Raw genomic sequence first — 16,866 nt, 5'->3', positions numbered from 1 at the left:
CAGCGGGTGGGGGCGTCTCCGAGAAACTCGCGGCCTTCGGCTGCTTCCCGGCCCGGGAAGTGAGCCGGGGTCGGGAGGCCGCAAACAGGAAGTCGGGCTGTAACAAAGAACGGGGGGGGGGGGGGCAGGGGGGGCAAGGGGGGCCGCGGGGCCGCGGGACCTCCTGGGCGCCCGGCGGCTGCGGCAGGTGGAAGGCCGACCCAGCGAGAGCGCCGCACCTGCCTTTTCCGCCGCGCGGGTCTCCGGGTCCGCCAGGATCCGGCGGGGCCACGGGGCCACGGGGCCGAATGGTGCACCGTGGGCGCGGCCACCCGGAGAAGTCGCATCCTCTCCCCGGGAAGGGACAGTCACAGTTCCCTGAGTGAATCACTTCCATCCCCTTCCCGGAATGCGGCAGGCCACGTGGGACGGAGGGCTGGGTTCGCGGATCCTGCGAGACCCACGAGGAAAGTCTGGGAGAGATGCAGGGCAGGAGAGCCTTGTGTGTGGGTCCCCATCAGAGATGGAGCATCCATCCATACTGCCTGAGTGTGGTGGCCTTATCTAGCCTGAGATGGAGGGGGCGGATAGGAGCCACTGTCTTTTTTGCCCTACCCCCTAACCAGTCTGACCTTGGCACTAAGGCAGGAGAGGGGGCCCTGGTTGAACAAATAGGATAAAGGCATTCCTTCCTTCACAGCCTCTTCCTGACTCATCTCCCCACAGAGAAACGCAGGTGGTTAGCAGCCAGTGGGCCCTGGAAAAGCAGCTGTCCCCAGAGCTGGAGGTCACCATGGGGCCAGATTAGCCTTTAGGCTGGGCACTGCCTCCAGGCTATTAAGGAACCACTAAACTCTGCATTCTCTTATGAAACACTCATAGGAATGAAACGGGCATTTGCTAAACCATGGAGAGGGTTTCCCAGTGCTTCGTTTGGCTTTGTTTCTACCTAGCCTCGCACCTCTCCTGTATACCTGGACGCTCGATCCGGAGAGTCTTAGGTACCTTACCTATGAGAGGGGGCTGGACCCTCAGGGCTTGACCTCCAGGCTAGGGATCGGAGGGCTTCTGCTGTGGCCTGTTCACACCCCAACTGCTTTGCCCAGCTTCTGCCATTGCCACTAGAAGTGAAGACACAGGTTGGAGCTGCCTAATCCAAACCTGTGCTGAGATCCTCTCTTTCCCCAGAAAGCCTACGTGGTGGGCTCTTCCCGCTTCCCCACTAGGGCATCAGAGTCGGTGAGGGGGTTTGGCTAACCAGCTCCCCTCCAAGGCTCTTCTCAGAGGGACTGGCAGCTGGTGAAGCCTCCGCACAGCCTGGCCGTGTGGACGTGCAGGCTCGCGGGTGTCCTACCTGTCCCCCACATGGGAGCTTCGTCATCAGCCTTGTGTCCCAGCCCAGTTTCCCCAGCCCCCAGGGCCCGGGAGCTGCTTTCCTGTTTCATTTTGGGCAGGAAGAGTGAGGTCGTGTTGTTCTTCCCCCTGCTGCCGGCTCAGGCTGTGGGAACGGTTCCCTGAATGTTTTCCTGTTTGATACCCTGTGTGTGCAATAAGGGGAGCAGGGAGCAAGAGCAAGGCGTGGAGCGTGTGTGTGGGGGTGAGCCAGGGTCCCTTGCTCCCAAGTCTCTGGCATAAGCTACCAGGTCAGGGAGGGCAAGAGCCCACTGCAAGAGGGCACTGCACATTCTTGGACTCTATAGGGAGCATCTGGTGGGTCTATTTTGCTTTATTGTGATAGACTGAGATCTGGGAGCATCTGCTTGGCTTTTTGTCAGTAGCTCAATTTTTTCATCATTTACTTCCCATGTCATATGCCTGTGGCTGTAGAGAGAGGACTGTGGCCCCCTAGGGACCATCCTGCACCTTAGAGGAGGATAGACATGAAGTAGAGACTAAAACTCCCTCATTAGTGCCTCAGCCAGAGAAACCTGGCCCCAGGGAAGGCTACCTCCTCCTCCTCCTCTCCCTGCAGTCTTCAAAAAATTCCTGCAGCTCTGGGCGGACCAGGAGCCCGGACTCAGCGCCCTTGCCCAGCTGCAAGGAATGCAGACCTAAGGTAAGGCCCTCCCCACCCCCAAGATCAGTGCCCCACTGGGACTGAGAAAAGAGTATGTAGGTGCCAGTCCATCTAAAACCCTGCAATGGCAGGAGGAGGGGCCCAGATGTCATTATGGTTCAGAGACCCCATTGTCCAATAAGTGAATCCTTTTGAAAAAAGGAAAACAGGATAATCCCTTGCCCCAGTTCCTGTATCTCCTAGGCTGACTAGGGAGGCCCAAAACTTTCAGGCTTAAGGAGAGAAAGGGGGATAGATCCAGGTCAGGGAGCATATCCCCCAACTTATGGTGGAAGCACAGGGGGGAAAGCCAGCAGGCGGGGAAGGCTGGCGTAGGCCTGGGAGAAGATGGCGAGACGGGGCTCTGCAAGGACTGGAAGGAGCCTGGCAGGCAAAGGTCAAGTGCATGCACAGGTCCCGGGGGTCCTGGCAGGGAGGCCAGCAGCAATATGAGAAGGGGACTCAGAGAGGATAGAGAGAGGATTCCCACTCTGCCATCACAAAGACAGGACCCAAGATGTAATAAACTCCTGTACACGTCTGTTCCATATTATAAATACACATTATATACAAAATAATGTTATAAAATGTAGAAAGGTCAGTGCTTCTGATTCTTAAATTATCGAAATACTAGATTCCAAAATAAACTACAAAAAAAAAAAAAACTCATATTATTGATTTCTGAAGATCGGCTTCCAGGGTGGTCTTGGGGCAGTAGTGGGTGTAGGCTCAAGGCTGGAGGAATGGTTTGAGGGAGGAAAGGGCCTAGGCGGTAACAGCACCTCACTTGTCCCTCACTGGAATTTCCATCACTGCCCTGAGCTCCCCAGTTAGGCCTGGTGCCCCCAGCTGACAGATAGGGCATGCCCTCCACCTGTCTGCTCACAGGAACCCAGAGGCACGCAAGGCCGGAGGCTGTGGAAGCCAAGTAAGTCTTACCAACAGCCCTTCCCAGAGGGCCCTGGCCAATAGGAGAAGCTGGAGCCGTGTTATGAGCAAGGCCCACATGCAGTGGCTGGAGACATGGGGTTCTCGGCTCACCTGCAGGGCAACTCCTGCCAAGAGCCGCGCCCGGTGGTACTCTGGCCCACAGATGGCCCTGCCCATACTGGCCTCCTCTCTCCTTTCCACAGCTGTCACCATGGAGCCCAGGCCAAAGGCACTTTTGGAAACACAGATGCCAGTGGAGGCCACAGCAGCTCCAGGCCCCAAGGGGCCACTGCCTCTCCCTCTAGAAAACAGGCCAGATTCCCAGAGGAGCCCCTCTGAAAGCCACTGCCAGCAGGGCAGGTCCCAGTTGCACCTCTCCTCTCTGTTCCTCTGGCTGGCACGGCTGCCAAGCTGATGCCAGACAGACACCCCAAGGCGTGGAAGGGTACTGCATCTCTTGGCAAGTTCACAGTCTGTCCAGGTCATGCCATTCCCTCTTCCTCCTGAGAGCAGCACGTTGCATATTAAAAATGTCCCATCCAGGATGCAATGTAAACAATGCAGAAGGAAGATCCAGCTGCTGGGGCAAAGCTGGGATGTCCTGGGAAGGCTCCTGCCTTATACCTGGGGAGCATGCAAAAAGCAGGGAGGGAGGTTACCCTGGAGCCCTGGCACTACCTCCAGGGCTGCCCTGGGCCTCCCTGGGAGAAGCCACTCAGCCAGGTGGGGTAAAGAGAAGAAGGTGGGGCAGCCCTCCCCAGACTTCTGTCCTAATATGTGCACTGCCTGGGAGCCCGTGTTCATGGAGTGGGCCAGCGGAGGAAGCAGCGAGAAGGGGCAGGAAGGTGCACTCTCACCCACCAGCAGCTGGGAAGCAGTGCTGGGGAGCTGGCCCGGTGCCGTGGCCACGCAGCCCAGCAAGAACACAGCAGGAGGAGCTAGGCCCAGCTCCTGTTTCACACCCTCTGTGGCAATGAGGCCAGCCGGGACCTAAGAGCCACTGAACCTGGCCTGCCAAGGACAGGTTCTGACCCACCCTGGGGTTGAAAGTAACCAGGCCTCTTTCCCATCCCCGAATAGCAGGTGGGGACACGCTGGAAGGGAAAGTGAGCCCCACACTCACCTCTGTGGCAATGACACATTCGTTCCTCTCTTCTGATATCAAACACACAGACTGGTACATGGAGTCCCTGGGGGAGCATATCGCTGATATCCGACACTCTGGCTTTTCACTGAGGGAACACAAGACAGGCTGGTGAGGGGGGGATGGGGAGAGGGGTGGGGGGGCAGGTGACGCGCTAACCTGGATGATGGAGAGCCAAAGGGCCCTGGCAGGTGTGGCTCTGAGAGGACAAAGGGACCCAGGATGCCCAATGCTAGCCTGGGGGAGCAGTTAGGAACAGCCCCTTAGGAGAGCCACAAAACCCTCGACCTTACCAAGGTCTCAGGCCTGGAAAAAAGCCAGCAGTGCCTCTACAGGCAAGCCATGCCATGGAAAGATGGAAGCCAAGAGACCCAATGTGGACACTTGACATTTGTGAATGAATGGGTGGATGAATGCATGAGGAGGAGGGATGAAGGACCCCTACAGAAATCTTGTTGGAGGGGCTTCCTGTCAGTAGCAAAACCCCGTTTGTTTAAAAGCAATCAGGGGCCTGGTGCCAGCCTTCTCCCTGCCCTGGGGAGCCTGGGAAGTACCATGCGGGGCTCTGTGGCCAGGCCCTGGGCCTCCAGGAGCTACTCACCTGTGTAACCTCAGTGGCGCCTTCTCCCCTAAGCTCTTATCACTGTGGGAATATTTCCCCATCATGGTCCCTCGCCCCAGAAGCCCTGGGGTCAGATTATAGTCCAGTGTGTGGTTCTGCTGTTTGCCACAGTTGGACTTGTCCAGGCCACAGTCCACTTCCAGCTCCTTCTTCTGGTTTGTATTCTTAAGCTGGGCGGCAGGGATCAGGTTGTCCTTCTGGAAGTCTGACAAGTTGTTCATGGCCTCCCTGCCACCATCGTCAGGCCGCCGAAGCCGCAGCTGCCGCACTGCGACTGCCACCATGCCCAGCAACACCAGCACCACCACCAGTCCCACGCCTAGAGAGACAGCCACCCAGGGGAAGCTGGGTGGCATACTCATAGGGAACTCGCAGCGGCTGCCCGCGAAGCCATAGGGACAGTTGCAGACGAAGCTGTCCGGGGAGAGGCCAGGGTAGCAGGTGGCCCCGTTGAAGCAGGGTCCCGAGTCACAGGCATCATTAGGAATCCGCACCTCGCAGCGCCGGCCGGAGAAGCCAGCCGGGCAGGTGCACACAAGCCCATTCTCTAGATCATGGCAAGTGCCGCCATGGGCACAAGGGCTGCGGGCACAGTTGCTGATGTGGAGTTCACAGTGAAGGCCTGTGAATCCAGGACGGCAGCGGCACATGCGGTTAGGACCACGGTTCACGCACTGGCCCCCTGTGGGTACATATGGGGCACAAGTCAGCAGTCACCTGGGAACCCCCCTGGTGCAGCGGGTGAGTGCCCCAGCACAGATCGCACTACAAAGAGCACTGTACCAAGGGTCGGGAGACCTGGGCTTTGAGGGTGCCTCTGGCCCCATATGCTTCAGTGAGCTCATGTATAAAAACTACTAGCATCGTACAAAGCCTCACAGCAGGATCGAACAGCTACGCTTGGGTTTGAATCTCAGCTGTCTCCCTCAAGCTGAAGGGAGTCTGGCACCTGTTGCTTTGCCTTATTCTAAGCCTCAGTTTCCTCACTTGTTAAAGTATAATGCTATCCCTCCGCCACCCTCCCCCCCACCATAGGAGCTCTCTGAAGACTAGGTAGAATGACACATGAAGGGAGGAGCACATGCTGCTATATAGTAAATGCTCAAATGTAATTATCAGTTAACAGAATGAACACAGTGATTAGCTAGAGAACAGACTTCATCTCAGCCCTTCCATCTCTTCTCCACCTCCTGAGGCTTCTCTCCCACACAGAGCTGTCTGCCTGCCTCATGGAAGGTCACCAGGAGGCCAAGGAGATCATGATTTGCCAACCATCATGATTTGTACCCCTAAAAGATGCTGAAGATTTTATTTTAACATTTTTTAAAGATTTGATTTTTAAGTAATCTCTACACCCAAATGCGGGGCTCAAACTCACAACCCTGAGATCGAGAGTTGCATGCTCTACTGACTTGAGCCAGCCATGTGCCCCAAGATGCTGAACATCTTAGATGCCTTGTGCCATGCCAAGTTCCGTGTGGCCACAGGGCAAGGTGAGACCTTCAAAAGTGGGGCCCTGACTGAGCCAGCCTCCCTCTAGGAGGGACACAAGACCTCACACATCTGTCTCTCCAGCCCACGACTTCCTGGGGAGGGCCAGAGACCACCCAGAGCCACGAGGGGGCTCTGATGTGGGGACAGGAAGTGAAGCAGGGTACCCACCACTCTGCCTCCTAAGGCCTGCAGCCACTGCCAACCTGCCCCTCTTCCAGAGCCCCCCAGCTGATTATATAGGCTCTTCACCATCCAGAGCAGGGTGGGACCGTCTCAGCCTGCCTTGAGGGACAGAGCTGGCCTCTCTCCTCTCCTGACCCTCCCTCACCAGAAGGCTCTCTCAGCCCTAAGATTGGCCGACCAGGTTAGCAAGGCAACGAGACTCACCATTGGCACACGGGTTGCTGGTACACCTGTCCACCTTCTTCTCACAGTTGGAGCCCATGAAGTTGGGGGGGCATTCACAGGCATAGCTGGCCCCCTGGTTGCGCTCCCTGCAGGAGCCCCCATTGAAGCAGGGGGAGTCTGCACAGCTCAAAGTGCTGTGTTCGCAGTGCAGGCCATAGTAGCCTGGAGGACACAGGCAGTGGTAGCCATCTTCCTGGTCCTGGAGAGACACCAAAAAGGGGCAAGAGTCAGACCCTGGGGGGTAGGGATGCACGGCTAGGGGCTAGATCCCACCTACCCACGATGTCTGCCCATGGCTGCACACCCACTGGCCACCTGGGGTAGGGATGCCTGGGCACTACCTGGCCAGACCTCCGCCAGCCTGAGGCTCACCTTACAGCTGCCTCCATTGCGACAGGGGTTGCTGTCACACTCGCTGAGTTCCAGTTCACAGTCCACGCCAGTGTAGCCTGGGCGACAGGTGCAGGTGTAGCTCCGCTGCCCACTGTTGGAGCACGTTGCCCCATTCTTGCATGGAGAGTGGTGGGTGCAGTAATTGAGATCTGTGGAGACAGAAACAGCCAGCTGAGGAGGGCTGTAGAGAGTTCCCTACCTCCAGACTCCATGTAGTGCAAGTTCCCTGTCCGTGTCTGGCCCAGAGGCTTCAGCTCAAAGTCGTCCTGACCCAACTACCTTCCCTCCTCCTCCAGTCATGTATATCATGGCACCTTGAACCACATCTGACCAGCGCAATCAGCCAAAGTTGAAAAAACCCACAGATGGGACAACTGCCTGCTAGGTAAGCTTACAACCACTGGCCACCAGGGTAGAATGAAGGGAAGGAAGAGGAGTGTATGGCAAGGCCACATGTTGAGGGGGAAGTCAGAAAAGGTTTCATGGAGGAGGGGCAGCTGAGATAAACTTGGAAGGAGGGATAAAATTTTAACAGGTGGAAAGGGCAGAGAGGAGCCAAAAGACACCGTAAATAATGGCTGGGCATTTTAAAAAGGGAAATGTGTTACGAGGGTATTTTGAAATAGAAGTATTTGTTTTCTTATTTGGGAAGTTCAGGGAGGGAGCAAACGTAGAGCAAATATAGAGACTGTAAGGGCTATGTTTACATATGATGAGTATACGACCGTGTCACCGGGGAGCAAACGTGGGGAGAGGAAAGAGAACGGGCAGGAACCAGGTGCGGATGCGTGTTTGGGGTAGAGGAGGGGGAAAGCAACACACACACACACACACACACACACACACACACACACACAGAATACAGGGGCTGAATTCCAAGCCCCTCGCTGCCAGCAAGTCAGGGCCTAGACAAGTTCTTTCTATACTGGCAAGCCCCCTGCCCACCCTCCCAAGCCTGTTGCTGGTGTCTCCATGGCAGCAGCCACCCTATTTGACCCTGAAAATGGGAGACACATGCTGCAGCTGGCTCCCAGGATGAAGGAGAAGAGGCTCCCTCCCCCCATGGTTGGGGCTGGCAGACTCCTGTATAGCCAGAAGAGTGACCAGCCGCCCTCCCAAACCCAGAACTTGACTGTGGGCTCAGGCAGCTGCCTGGCAAGCACAAATGGGGAAGAACAAGGGAGGCTGTTTCTGCCCACAGCAAGAAGTCGGTTAGATGTCACTCCGCCCAGAGGCACAGCTCACCCACAGCCTCAGGGCAGCTGGTGGGCACACCCCACCGGACAGCTGTGTGAGGGAGAGCTGCTCAAACAGGGCTTGCAGGTAAGCAAACACTTCGGGGGTTAATAGGTAACTACAAGGTAGAAAGAGGAACTGAGCCCAGCATCCCCCCTCTTTAGCCTTGCTGGAATTTGAGTACAACTTCCAGGCTGCCAACTTGTCAACCACCTGGCTTCATCAGCCACCCTGCCTCCCCAGCACCGAAGCAAGAAGGACCCACAGTCTCATTCAAGGCCAAATGTAAGGACCCTTAAAGGCCCCAAACTCCTTAAAGGATAGTAGGAAAGCCAAGTCGGTGGTGGCCAAGTAAGAAGTGTGACGCCTCTGGCTCCCACCCCCCGCCCATCTCCCCGATGCCCTCTGCAGCTCTCTTTGTCCTGACTCACCTTGGTCACAGAATAGGCCTCCCCAGCCCTCATCACACGTGCATTGCCAGGGGATGCTGCAGGTGCCATGGCGACAGCCATTGTGGGGGATGCACTCGTTGCACAGGCGTCCCTGCCAGCCTGGGCGGCAGCTGTTGAGCAAAAGGAAAGCTGAGGGTGAGGTGAGGGCTTGGCCAGGAGACAGCTCCCTCCTCACCGCTTCCTGTCCCCTACTCACATGCACTCTGCGGGCTTGCTGCAGTATCCATTCTGTTCATGACAGCCAGAAAGACAGACAGCTGAGGAAAGAAAACAGAGCTGGGTGAGGCTGGAATGCCAAGGACTCTGAAGCCCCTCTCTCCCTCTCCTGGGCCTGGGGCTGCCCCCCAAGATCTACTGGGCACGCTTCCCACTCCTGGCCTCCCAGAGGAGCCATGGGTGCCTAAAGGGAAACGGTGTCACAGGGAATGAGAATCCAGGCTAGATGGAAGCAATAACAGGGTCATTTGGGCTCTGGCAAGATGGGGTGGGGGAGCACTAAGAAGAGAGAGGTCAGAGTCCACACCTGTCCTAAGCATCCCCACCTGTTCCTGCGGCCCAGCTAGTGGGCAGCCCAGACCTGCACAGTGAGGGAGGAAGGCTGTGGCCGCAAAGAGGCCACTGTGTTTGCTCCAGGGACCCCCCGCCAGGTAGGCAGGAGCTTGGCTGCTTACGCTGTTCGCAGTACTCGCCAGTCCAGCCGGGCAAGCAGGACAAGCTGCCATCTGGCTGGCACACGTAGTGGCCGAAGTGGTCATTGCGCTTCTTGCACAGGCGTGAGCAGCTGTCCCCATAGTAGTTGTCACTGCAGATGACCCGGTAAGAGTAGCGCAGCCTTGTGGGAGGGCTGGTCTGCTCATCCAGTAACCAGTTCTTGCCCACAGCTAGGGAGCCCTGGATGGCGATCTTGCTGATGAGCGCATCTGGTGGCAAGGCCTCTGAAGGGGCAGAGGGCCAGGTCAAGGAAGGGCAGCCAGTCCCTGAGAGTGCCAGCAACTGCTGGATCAAACCAACTGTCCAGATGATCCCCACCTGCCAGCAAGCACAGGCCAAAGGAACCCAAGCGACCCACTGCTTAGCTTCTATGTGTGTGCGGGCGGGTGTGTGTGTGTGCGTGCGCGCTCTTCTGGGCTCCGAATGCCTGATACCATTCAAAAAAGGGACAATAGAAGGATGTTAAGATATCCCAGTGTTCTGGAGGCAGATAGACCAGGAAAGAGGAAAAGAGGTTAAAATGAGGAAGAAAAAAAGAGAGAGAGAGAAAGAAAGGAAAAGGAAAAAGAAAGAAAAGAAAGCCAGTCCTGGGAGGACACTGTGAGCAAAGGGTCCTCTGGTGCCCATTCACGGGTTTTGCCCTCAGAGATGGGTAATGCTTTTCTTTTTCCTTTTCAAAGTGAGAATTGTTGTGCTGCTGAAATATCCTTTTCCTCTGTGTCAGAACAACATCCCAAAGCCATTATTCCCTTTCCAAAGGAGCGGAATTCGCAAAAGGTGTAAAATACAGGAAGGGGCCCGTCAGCGGCGCTGGCAGCTTCAGCCTTTCTCACCGCCGTGCTCCCCGCGTTCCCACGCCAAAAATAACCCGCAGGAAACGCAATTGTGCTCAGAGTCCAGGCAGCGGGCGGAATCCGAGCGTCCAGCGCGGGGCGCAGCTCCAGGCCGAGCTTAGCGTCCTGCCCCCCACCCCGCACTTCCCCCGCCTATTACAGGTTAACTCTTTAGGCGCTGCGCTGTGTCGCCCCCCTGTGGTGGCGGAGCGAGCTACTCACCTGGCCTCAGGTCGTCTCCTGGCGCGTGCCAAGCTTCGATGATGAGTGAGAAGGTACCCTGGAGGCCAAAGGAGGGGGCGGGGGAAGACAGAGCAAGATGAGCAGGGAAGGCGGTAGGGGTGCCTTGCGGCAGCGGGTTTAATTAATCTAATTGCAGGATACAGTTACGGCTCCCGGGTCAACATAATGTGTCTGCGCACAGCATCGCGCGAGCAGGGAAGGTGAGAGGAGAACCCCGAGTGGGACAAAGGTTAGGAGATGGGGGAATGTAAGCGAGGGTCATTCGAAGGTGGGAAACGCGCCGGGGTAGTAGGTGATAAAAATCATATCCCCAGAGTAGGGAGAAGAGAGGCCTTAGAACTGGGAGGAGGGAGCCTGGTGAGAACCTTCCTGAGGATGAGGTCCCAGGAGAGAGTCGCAATAAAGTATCAAAAGAGAGCGCCCTTTGTTTTTTGTTTTGCTTAGTTGGAAGCGAGGAAATCTGGGGAGAGGTCTTTGGTCCCAGGGAGCCCCCTTCTCGTCTTTCGTGACCTCCCAGTGCGCCCAGGCTGTGCTCACCGGCCAGGTGAAATTGAAAGGCAGTTGAAGAGGGTTGCGTCCACCGCCGCTACTATCGTCCCCGACGGCGAAGGAGTTGGTGCCCAACACAGGCGTCGAGACGCTGCCGAAAGTGCAGGGCCCGGGAGAGACGACCGCCTGGAAGTGCTTAAGGCAGACGCGGAAGAAGGTCCTGCAGCCGGGTTCGCACGGCCGCCCGCTGGCCAGTACCCCGCGCTCGTTGGCAAACTCCTGCAGCTGCAGCTGGAAGACTCCGGAGCCGGCTGCGCGCTATTGCACGGGGACGGAGGGAAGGAAGGAGGGGAGCGGTCAGCTCGGCAGACGCCCAGGGCTCAGGCTCAGGGAGCGGCGGGAGGGGGTGGAGGGGGCGCGGGACGTTACCTGCTGCCAAAGTGCCACCAGCAGCAGTAGCGCCCAGCCAGAGGCGCTACGGGACCCGGCTGCCATCCCCTGGAGCGTCGCTCTTTCCCCGAGCCCGCCCTGTAGCTGGCTTCGTTTGGGACGCCGCTTTCCCGCGCGTCTATCCGCCAGAAGGGTCCCTAAAAAGCCAGGCTCTTCTGGGGCTTTCCTCCCGCTTCGCCTTCTCGCTAGCTCTGCTCCAACTGCGGCCGTAGGTAATCCAGGTGAGGGCGGCTGGGCGGTGGCCGGACTGAGGATGTGTCCTCGGGCTAATCCTGAGGCTGCAAGCGGGCTAGTGCCCGGGTACAGTGCACTGAGGCGGCTCGAGCTGCGGCTCTTGGCCTCGTGTTCCCAGCTTGCGCTCTGCGCCGCTACTGAAACCTGCGCGCTCTGGAGCCTTCCTTATATATATTGGCTCCTCTCTTCGCCGCCTGTCACTCAGAACCCATGGTCACTCTCCCCTCCCCTCCGGGCCTCTAGCGCTACAGCCCCAGCGCGGCCTGGAGGGGGCCTCCGCCCCCGCCATCCCCCGTCTCCGTCAGCCAGTCAAGCACAGGTCCCCGCCCCTCCGTGGCGCTCTCAACCCTTAGGTCCCCTAAGTCTGCGCGTGCCAAAGTGACCAGTTCTCTGCGACCAAGGGGTTACGGGTCGAGACCCCGGCGATGGGAGGAGGGGGAGGGCCTCGGGGGATGGGGCGGGAGGTGAGAGGAGTGGTTCCCGGATGGTCGTGGAGGCGGAGACACTGGGGAGTCCCCGTGGGCTGTCTGTCCGCAGTCGGCGCTGGTTACCTTCAGCCTTTGAGCAGGTAAAATAAACTTAAGCTCGGAAAGAGAAAGCAGCACGGAAGGACTCGGATCTCCTTCCCGGAGCCTCAGAAGCTGTACTCTCCTCGGCCCGCAACCTGTGAGCGCCCACCCACCTCGCGTCCCCCACGCAGCGGGGAAGCCAGCGGACGCTTTAACCTCTCAGTGGCCACACTGGGCAAGGCGAGGGACTTGAGTCCAAGACTCTAGGGCTTTCGGCGGCTCCCACCCTCCACCTGGCGGGCGTCTCCCTCCCTACTTGCTGGGGATGTGCCCAGCGCGTGCCTTCTCCCTTCTGAACCCAGCCTGGGCTCCACTGATGCCAGCCCCTAGATGCGTGGTCCGCGAGATGAGGGAAGGGGGCGTGGTCCCCGAGGTTGGAGAAGGGGGGCGCGTCCTCAGCTGTATGGTAATAAGGGTCTGGCCCCGCCTCCAGCGCCTCCCCTCACCTGGGTTCTGCTTCAATTCCACTGCCCGCCGTCTCCCCCCTACCCCAGCAGCCCCAAGCCCCCTCCAGCGTCCTGTCGCTCCGCTGGGGCAGGGAGGAACTCCCCCGGCTCCAGCGTTGGCTCAAGCCACTGGAGAGTTCTGGTGAGGGGCTGAGGTCGGGCAGACCCGGGTCCTCTGCACATAGGGGCAAGATGAAGGGTGGAACTGAAAGCGCGCGTACTAATTTGAGTTTCAGGCAGATTCACCCGTCTCGCCTTCGCCGCTCCCCTGGGTGGCCCCACTTCTCCGAGCGGCGGCAGTGCAGCTGCTTTCCCGGAACCCGGCATGATCCCCGGAGGCCTTAGACTGGGGAGGGCCGGCTTCTCCCAGTCTCGGGGGTGCCGGGGATCTCTCTCTCCGCGACGCTGAGGGCAGCGGGGGCCCGGTGGCTTCAGCTGTCAGACCGCCCGCACAGCCATGGCTGTCGTAGAGCGATAAGATCGGCGCGGGGCGGGGGTGCGGGGGGTGTGTGGGGAGGCGGTGGGCAGGGACGCGGCGCGGGCCCGGGGGAAGGCCGTGGGGGGGGGGGCGGGCAGTGGAGCACAACAGCTGCCTATGCCTAGCACAGTCTGATTTTTTTTGACTTGCGGGTGGTGGTGGAGGGGGGGGGGGAAGGATGAGAAACAAGGGGGGGGGGGGGGGGGGGGCGTGGGGGGGGGGGCGCGGCAGTGGAGCACAACAGCTGCCTATGCCTAGCACAGTCTGATTTTTTTTGACTTGCGGGTGGTGGTGGAGGATTGGGGGGAAGGATGAGAAACAAGAGGTTGGGAGCGTGGGTTGGGGGAGGGGCGAGATGAGGAGATGGGCTCCGGGGTCCCCCACGCACGGCCACCCCTCCCAGCCACCATCTGGCGCGAGCGGGTTGGCGTGGGGAACCGAGGTGGGGCGGGGGCCGGCAGATGGGCCCAGGCTGCGCTCCAGAGTTAATGTAGGTTATGGGCAGGCGGAGTCCCCAGGCCCGAGGGAGGGGGAGCCCAGGGCTTGCCTCCCAGCGATCCTGACAAGTGGGTTCCCCACCCTCTCTCCGCCCATACTCTATGATCCCTAGACCTGCCTAGGATGCCAAAGAGTGTTCCTCCCTCTCCTCGGAGCTGGCATCCATCCCTGCCTAGTTCTGTCTGCTTCCAACTCCAAATCCTAGCCTAGGAGTTCAGAAGAACTCACTCCTTTTCTGACTCTGGCACTTGCCTGACCCTCAACGGACACATCCAGCTCTATGGGATGCATCTTGCTCAATACTGGTAGATCTGGAACATTCTCTACCCCTGTTACACATCCTGACTAATGTGCCCAAAACTACTTTGCAAACAGTTAAGGACCAAACAGAAGTATCATTAGCCTCACAGACACAAAATGCAAGGGACCCCCAAGACCTAGAAATCCTCTTTGAGGAGGAAAGGGTTAAATTCTCTTCACCATCAAAAGGCTTTTTATGAAGCATCTATTTGCCACAGTGGGAACAAAAAAACTTCTGCTGTCCCAGAAGTTCATTGTCCTGCTAAGATGCCACCCTTGGCCCTGAAAAGCCATCAGCGCTCCAGTCTGCTGGAGTCCCTCTTTGCCCACATTTGCTGAGCAAGAGAGTCTTGCTGCAGGCGCAGAACTGAAATGCAAGTGCCCACAGCTGGGACTCCTCCCTTTTTCTTCCACTGAGACCAGAAGAACCCAGCATGTGTCCTGGGGACCGCCAGGAGCAGGAGGCTGTGAGGCCACCAGAGACTGCAAATCACATGGGGTTGGACCCACCTAGGCATCTACTGCCCCTGCCCCTATGCTGACGCTTGCGGCACGGATGCATGTCTCAACTGACATAGGCTCCCCTGGACTGACTGGTCCTCATCTCGACTGGCACTGACGATGTCAGGAGCCGGAGCCCGATCCAGGCCTGGCATCGCACAAGGCCCACAGCCTCCACCGCAGGGCCCTTCTGCTTCTGTTATCCTCTCCTTTTGGTCACTGCACATAGCTCCCCAGCAGGCACAGCCCGCACCTGGGGCTTTGAAGCGCCAAGGTTGTCTTCCAGCCGTGCCCCTAAGCTGACCCCGGGTTATTGGGGTACAACGGGGACTACACAGAGCCTCGGGATCCCTCCCCCACTAAGTAGCCTGCTCACCCCCTCCACCCCCACCCCCAGCCCGCGAGCCGAGAGCGCAGCTCCGAGGCTTCCAGCGACGTTTCGCCCACCCCCTACTCGGGTCCTCTGCAGGGCAAACTGCGGCCAGGTAGGAGCACGGCCGAGGCCCGGCCTCGGAGCCCGCTGGGCAGGCCAGGGGCGGGGGAGCGGGCCTGGCGTGGGCGGGGCGCTTAAGCCTTGAGGGGCGCCGCTGCGGTCGCCGCAGAGAAGGGGCCACGTGCAGGGAGCGGCGGCCGGGGAGCTGCACAGAAGGCGGGGAGATTTGCAAACTGTTGCTGCCACATGGCTGCTCCTTTCGATCCATTCACATTGAAATGAGGCCGGCGCGTGCCTCATCTGCCGCAGGGCGCTGCCACGCGTCAGCCCGGCCCGCCGCGTGCCAACTGGGGCAGTGGGGCTGGCAGGGCCTGCCAGCCGTGGGGGCGCAGCCCGAGCCCTGAGGCCAGGAGAGGGGAGGGAAAGGGAGCCGAGCTATCCTAGCCGCTCAGGCGCAGCAGTTTTTCGCGGACCTTGGCCCTGCAATTGGGAGCGAGCCTAGGAGAAAGGACCAGGACCGACGGGGTTCGGAGGAGGGCCAGGATCGATGCCGCCGCTCCCCGCAGATGCGCCCCGGCAGCGCTACTCTCCATCTGCCGCTGCTCGCACCTGCCGGTCAATAAATCGATTTTACAATTTAATGCAGCAGCTTCCCGCCCGCCTGGGACAGATGCCGCCGCAGAACCACCTCCGCCCTCACCCCTCCCCTCGAGGGGCGCCAGCGGTTAGGGCAGGGATTCCCGCTCGGCAGGCGGTGCCCCGCGGGGCCTCCTTCACCTTTCTCAAGTCCCTACAAGGAACTGCCTGCTCAGGGTCTTTCCCGCGGAACAGAGTGGGTTTCCCATAGGACAGGCCTGAGGCTGATGGAGGAGAAAAGATGATGACTTAGCAGTGGCCTCGAGGACTCATTTGGGGGCTTCATAGGGGAACAGGATGCAGTGGCTGATGATAAGATGTGAGAGACCCTGTGAGGAGTAAGGGGTAGGACCTGGGGCATGGGCGTTGAGAGACACTGAGTCCTGAAGGCTCTCCCTGATAGCGATGGGGGGGGGGGGGGGGAGGACTGAGCTGGAATGGGACCTCTCCCCAGTGCCAGCTCTGGCTGAGTCTGGTGAATAAGCATAACATGGACCTGGCTTTTGGCACTTCTCAACCACGTGTTCTTGGGGCTTGTAATTTATTTTATTTTAATTTTTTAATGTTTATTTTATCTTTGAGAGGAGGGGAATGGCAGAGAGAGAGTAGACACAGAATCTGAAGCAGCTCGAGGCTCTGAGCTGTCAGCACAGAGCCCAAACCGGGCCTTGAACCCATGAACTGCAAGATCATGACCTGAGCAGAAGTTGGCCACTTAACTGACTCAGCCACCCAGGTGCCCCTTACTTTATTTGTTAATGTTTATTTATTTATTTTTGAGAGAGAGAGAGAGAGAAACTGTGAACAGGGAAAGGTCAGAGACAGAGGGAGAGAGAATCCCAAGGAGGCTCCACAGTCAACACAGAGCCCAACCTGGGTCTCGAACTCCCCAACTGTGAGATCATAACCTGAACCGAAATCAAGAATCCAATGCTTAACTTAATAAACTACCCAGGGGCCCTATTTTTATTTTATTTTTAAATGTTATTTTTAAGTAATCTCTACATCCAACAATGGCTCAAACTCACAATGCCAAGATCAGGAGTCACATGCTCTGCTGATTGAGCCAGACAGATGCCCCTCTTGGGGCCTGTAATTTAACTCTGATTCTACCCCTCAGTTTTCTCATCTGTGCAATAGGGATAATAATAATAGTGACTAGAGAGGGTGACTGAGGGACTATATCTGATTACACACTTGCAGGGAACAATAAACATTAATTTCCTTTCCCTCAGGTGACATCCTGACAGTCAAGGACAGACTTAGAGCAGAAAGGAGATCCCTGACATCAATGAGATCCAAGAGGAAGGGAAGAAAAAGGGATAGGTGAA

The 16,866-nt window shown here is 58.1% G+C and overlaps 1 protein-coding gene across 1 annotated transcript; it reads right to left on the bottom strand.

Moving 5' to 3' along the window:
* Positions 1-1,755: 1,755 nt before the first annotated feature.
* On the bottom strand, positions 1,756-12,446 carry DLL4 (delta like canonical Notch ligand 4). The gene is made up of 11 exons (XM_039232702.1): positions 11,420-12,446; positions 11,039-11,308; positions 10,481-10,538; positions 9,386-9,649; positions 8,911-8,971; positions 8,694-8,824; positions 7,006-7,175; positions 6,613-6,832; positions 4,711-5,413; positions 4,089-4,197; positions 1,756-3,589 (listed from the first exon to the last, which is right to left on the bottom strand). Exons 1-11 carry the CDS (start codon positions 11,483-11,485, stop codon positions 3,584-3,586), a joined length of 2,058 nt encoding a protein of 685 aa, XP_039088633.1. The 5' UTR covers positions 11,486-12,446; the 3' UTR covers positions 1,756-3,583.
* Between the last annotated feature and the right edge of the window lie 4,420 nt (positions 12,447-16,866).

Source organism: Hyaena hyaena, unplaced genomic scaffold, assembly GCF_003009895.1.
Source record: "Hyaena hyaena isolate Hyena2069 unplaced genomic scaffold, ASM300989v1 scaffold_70, whole genome shotgun sequence".
In the NCBI taxonomy this organism is placed as follows: Eukaryota; Metazoa; Chordata; class Mammalia; order Carnivora; family Hyaenidae; genus Hyaena; species Hyaena hyaena.
The sequence above is the reverse complement of the archived record's forward strand: the minus strand, read 5'-3'. Positions and strand labels throughout refer to the sequence as shown.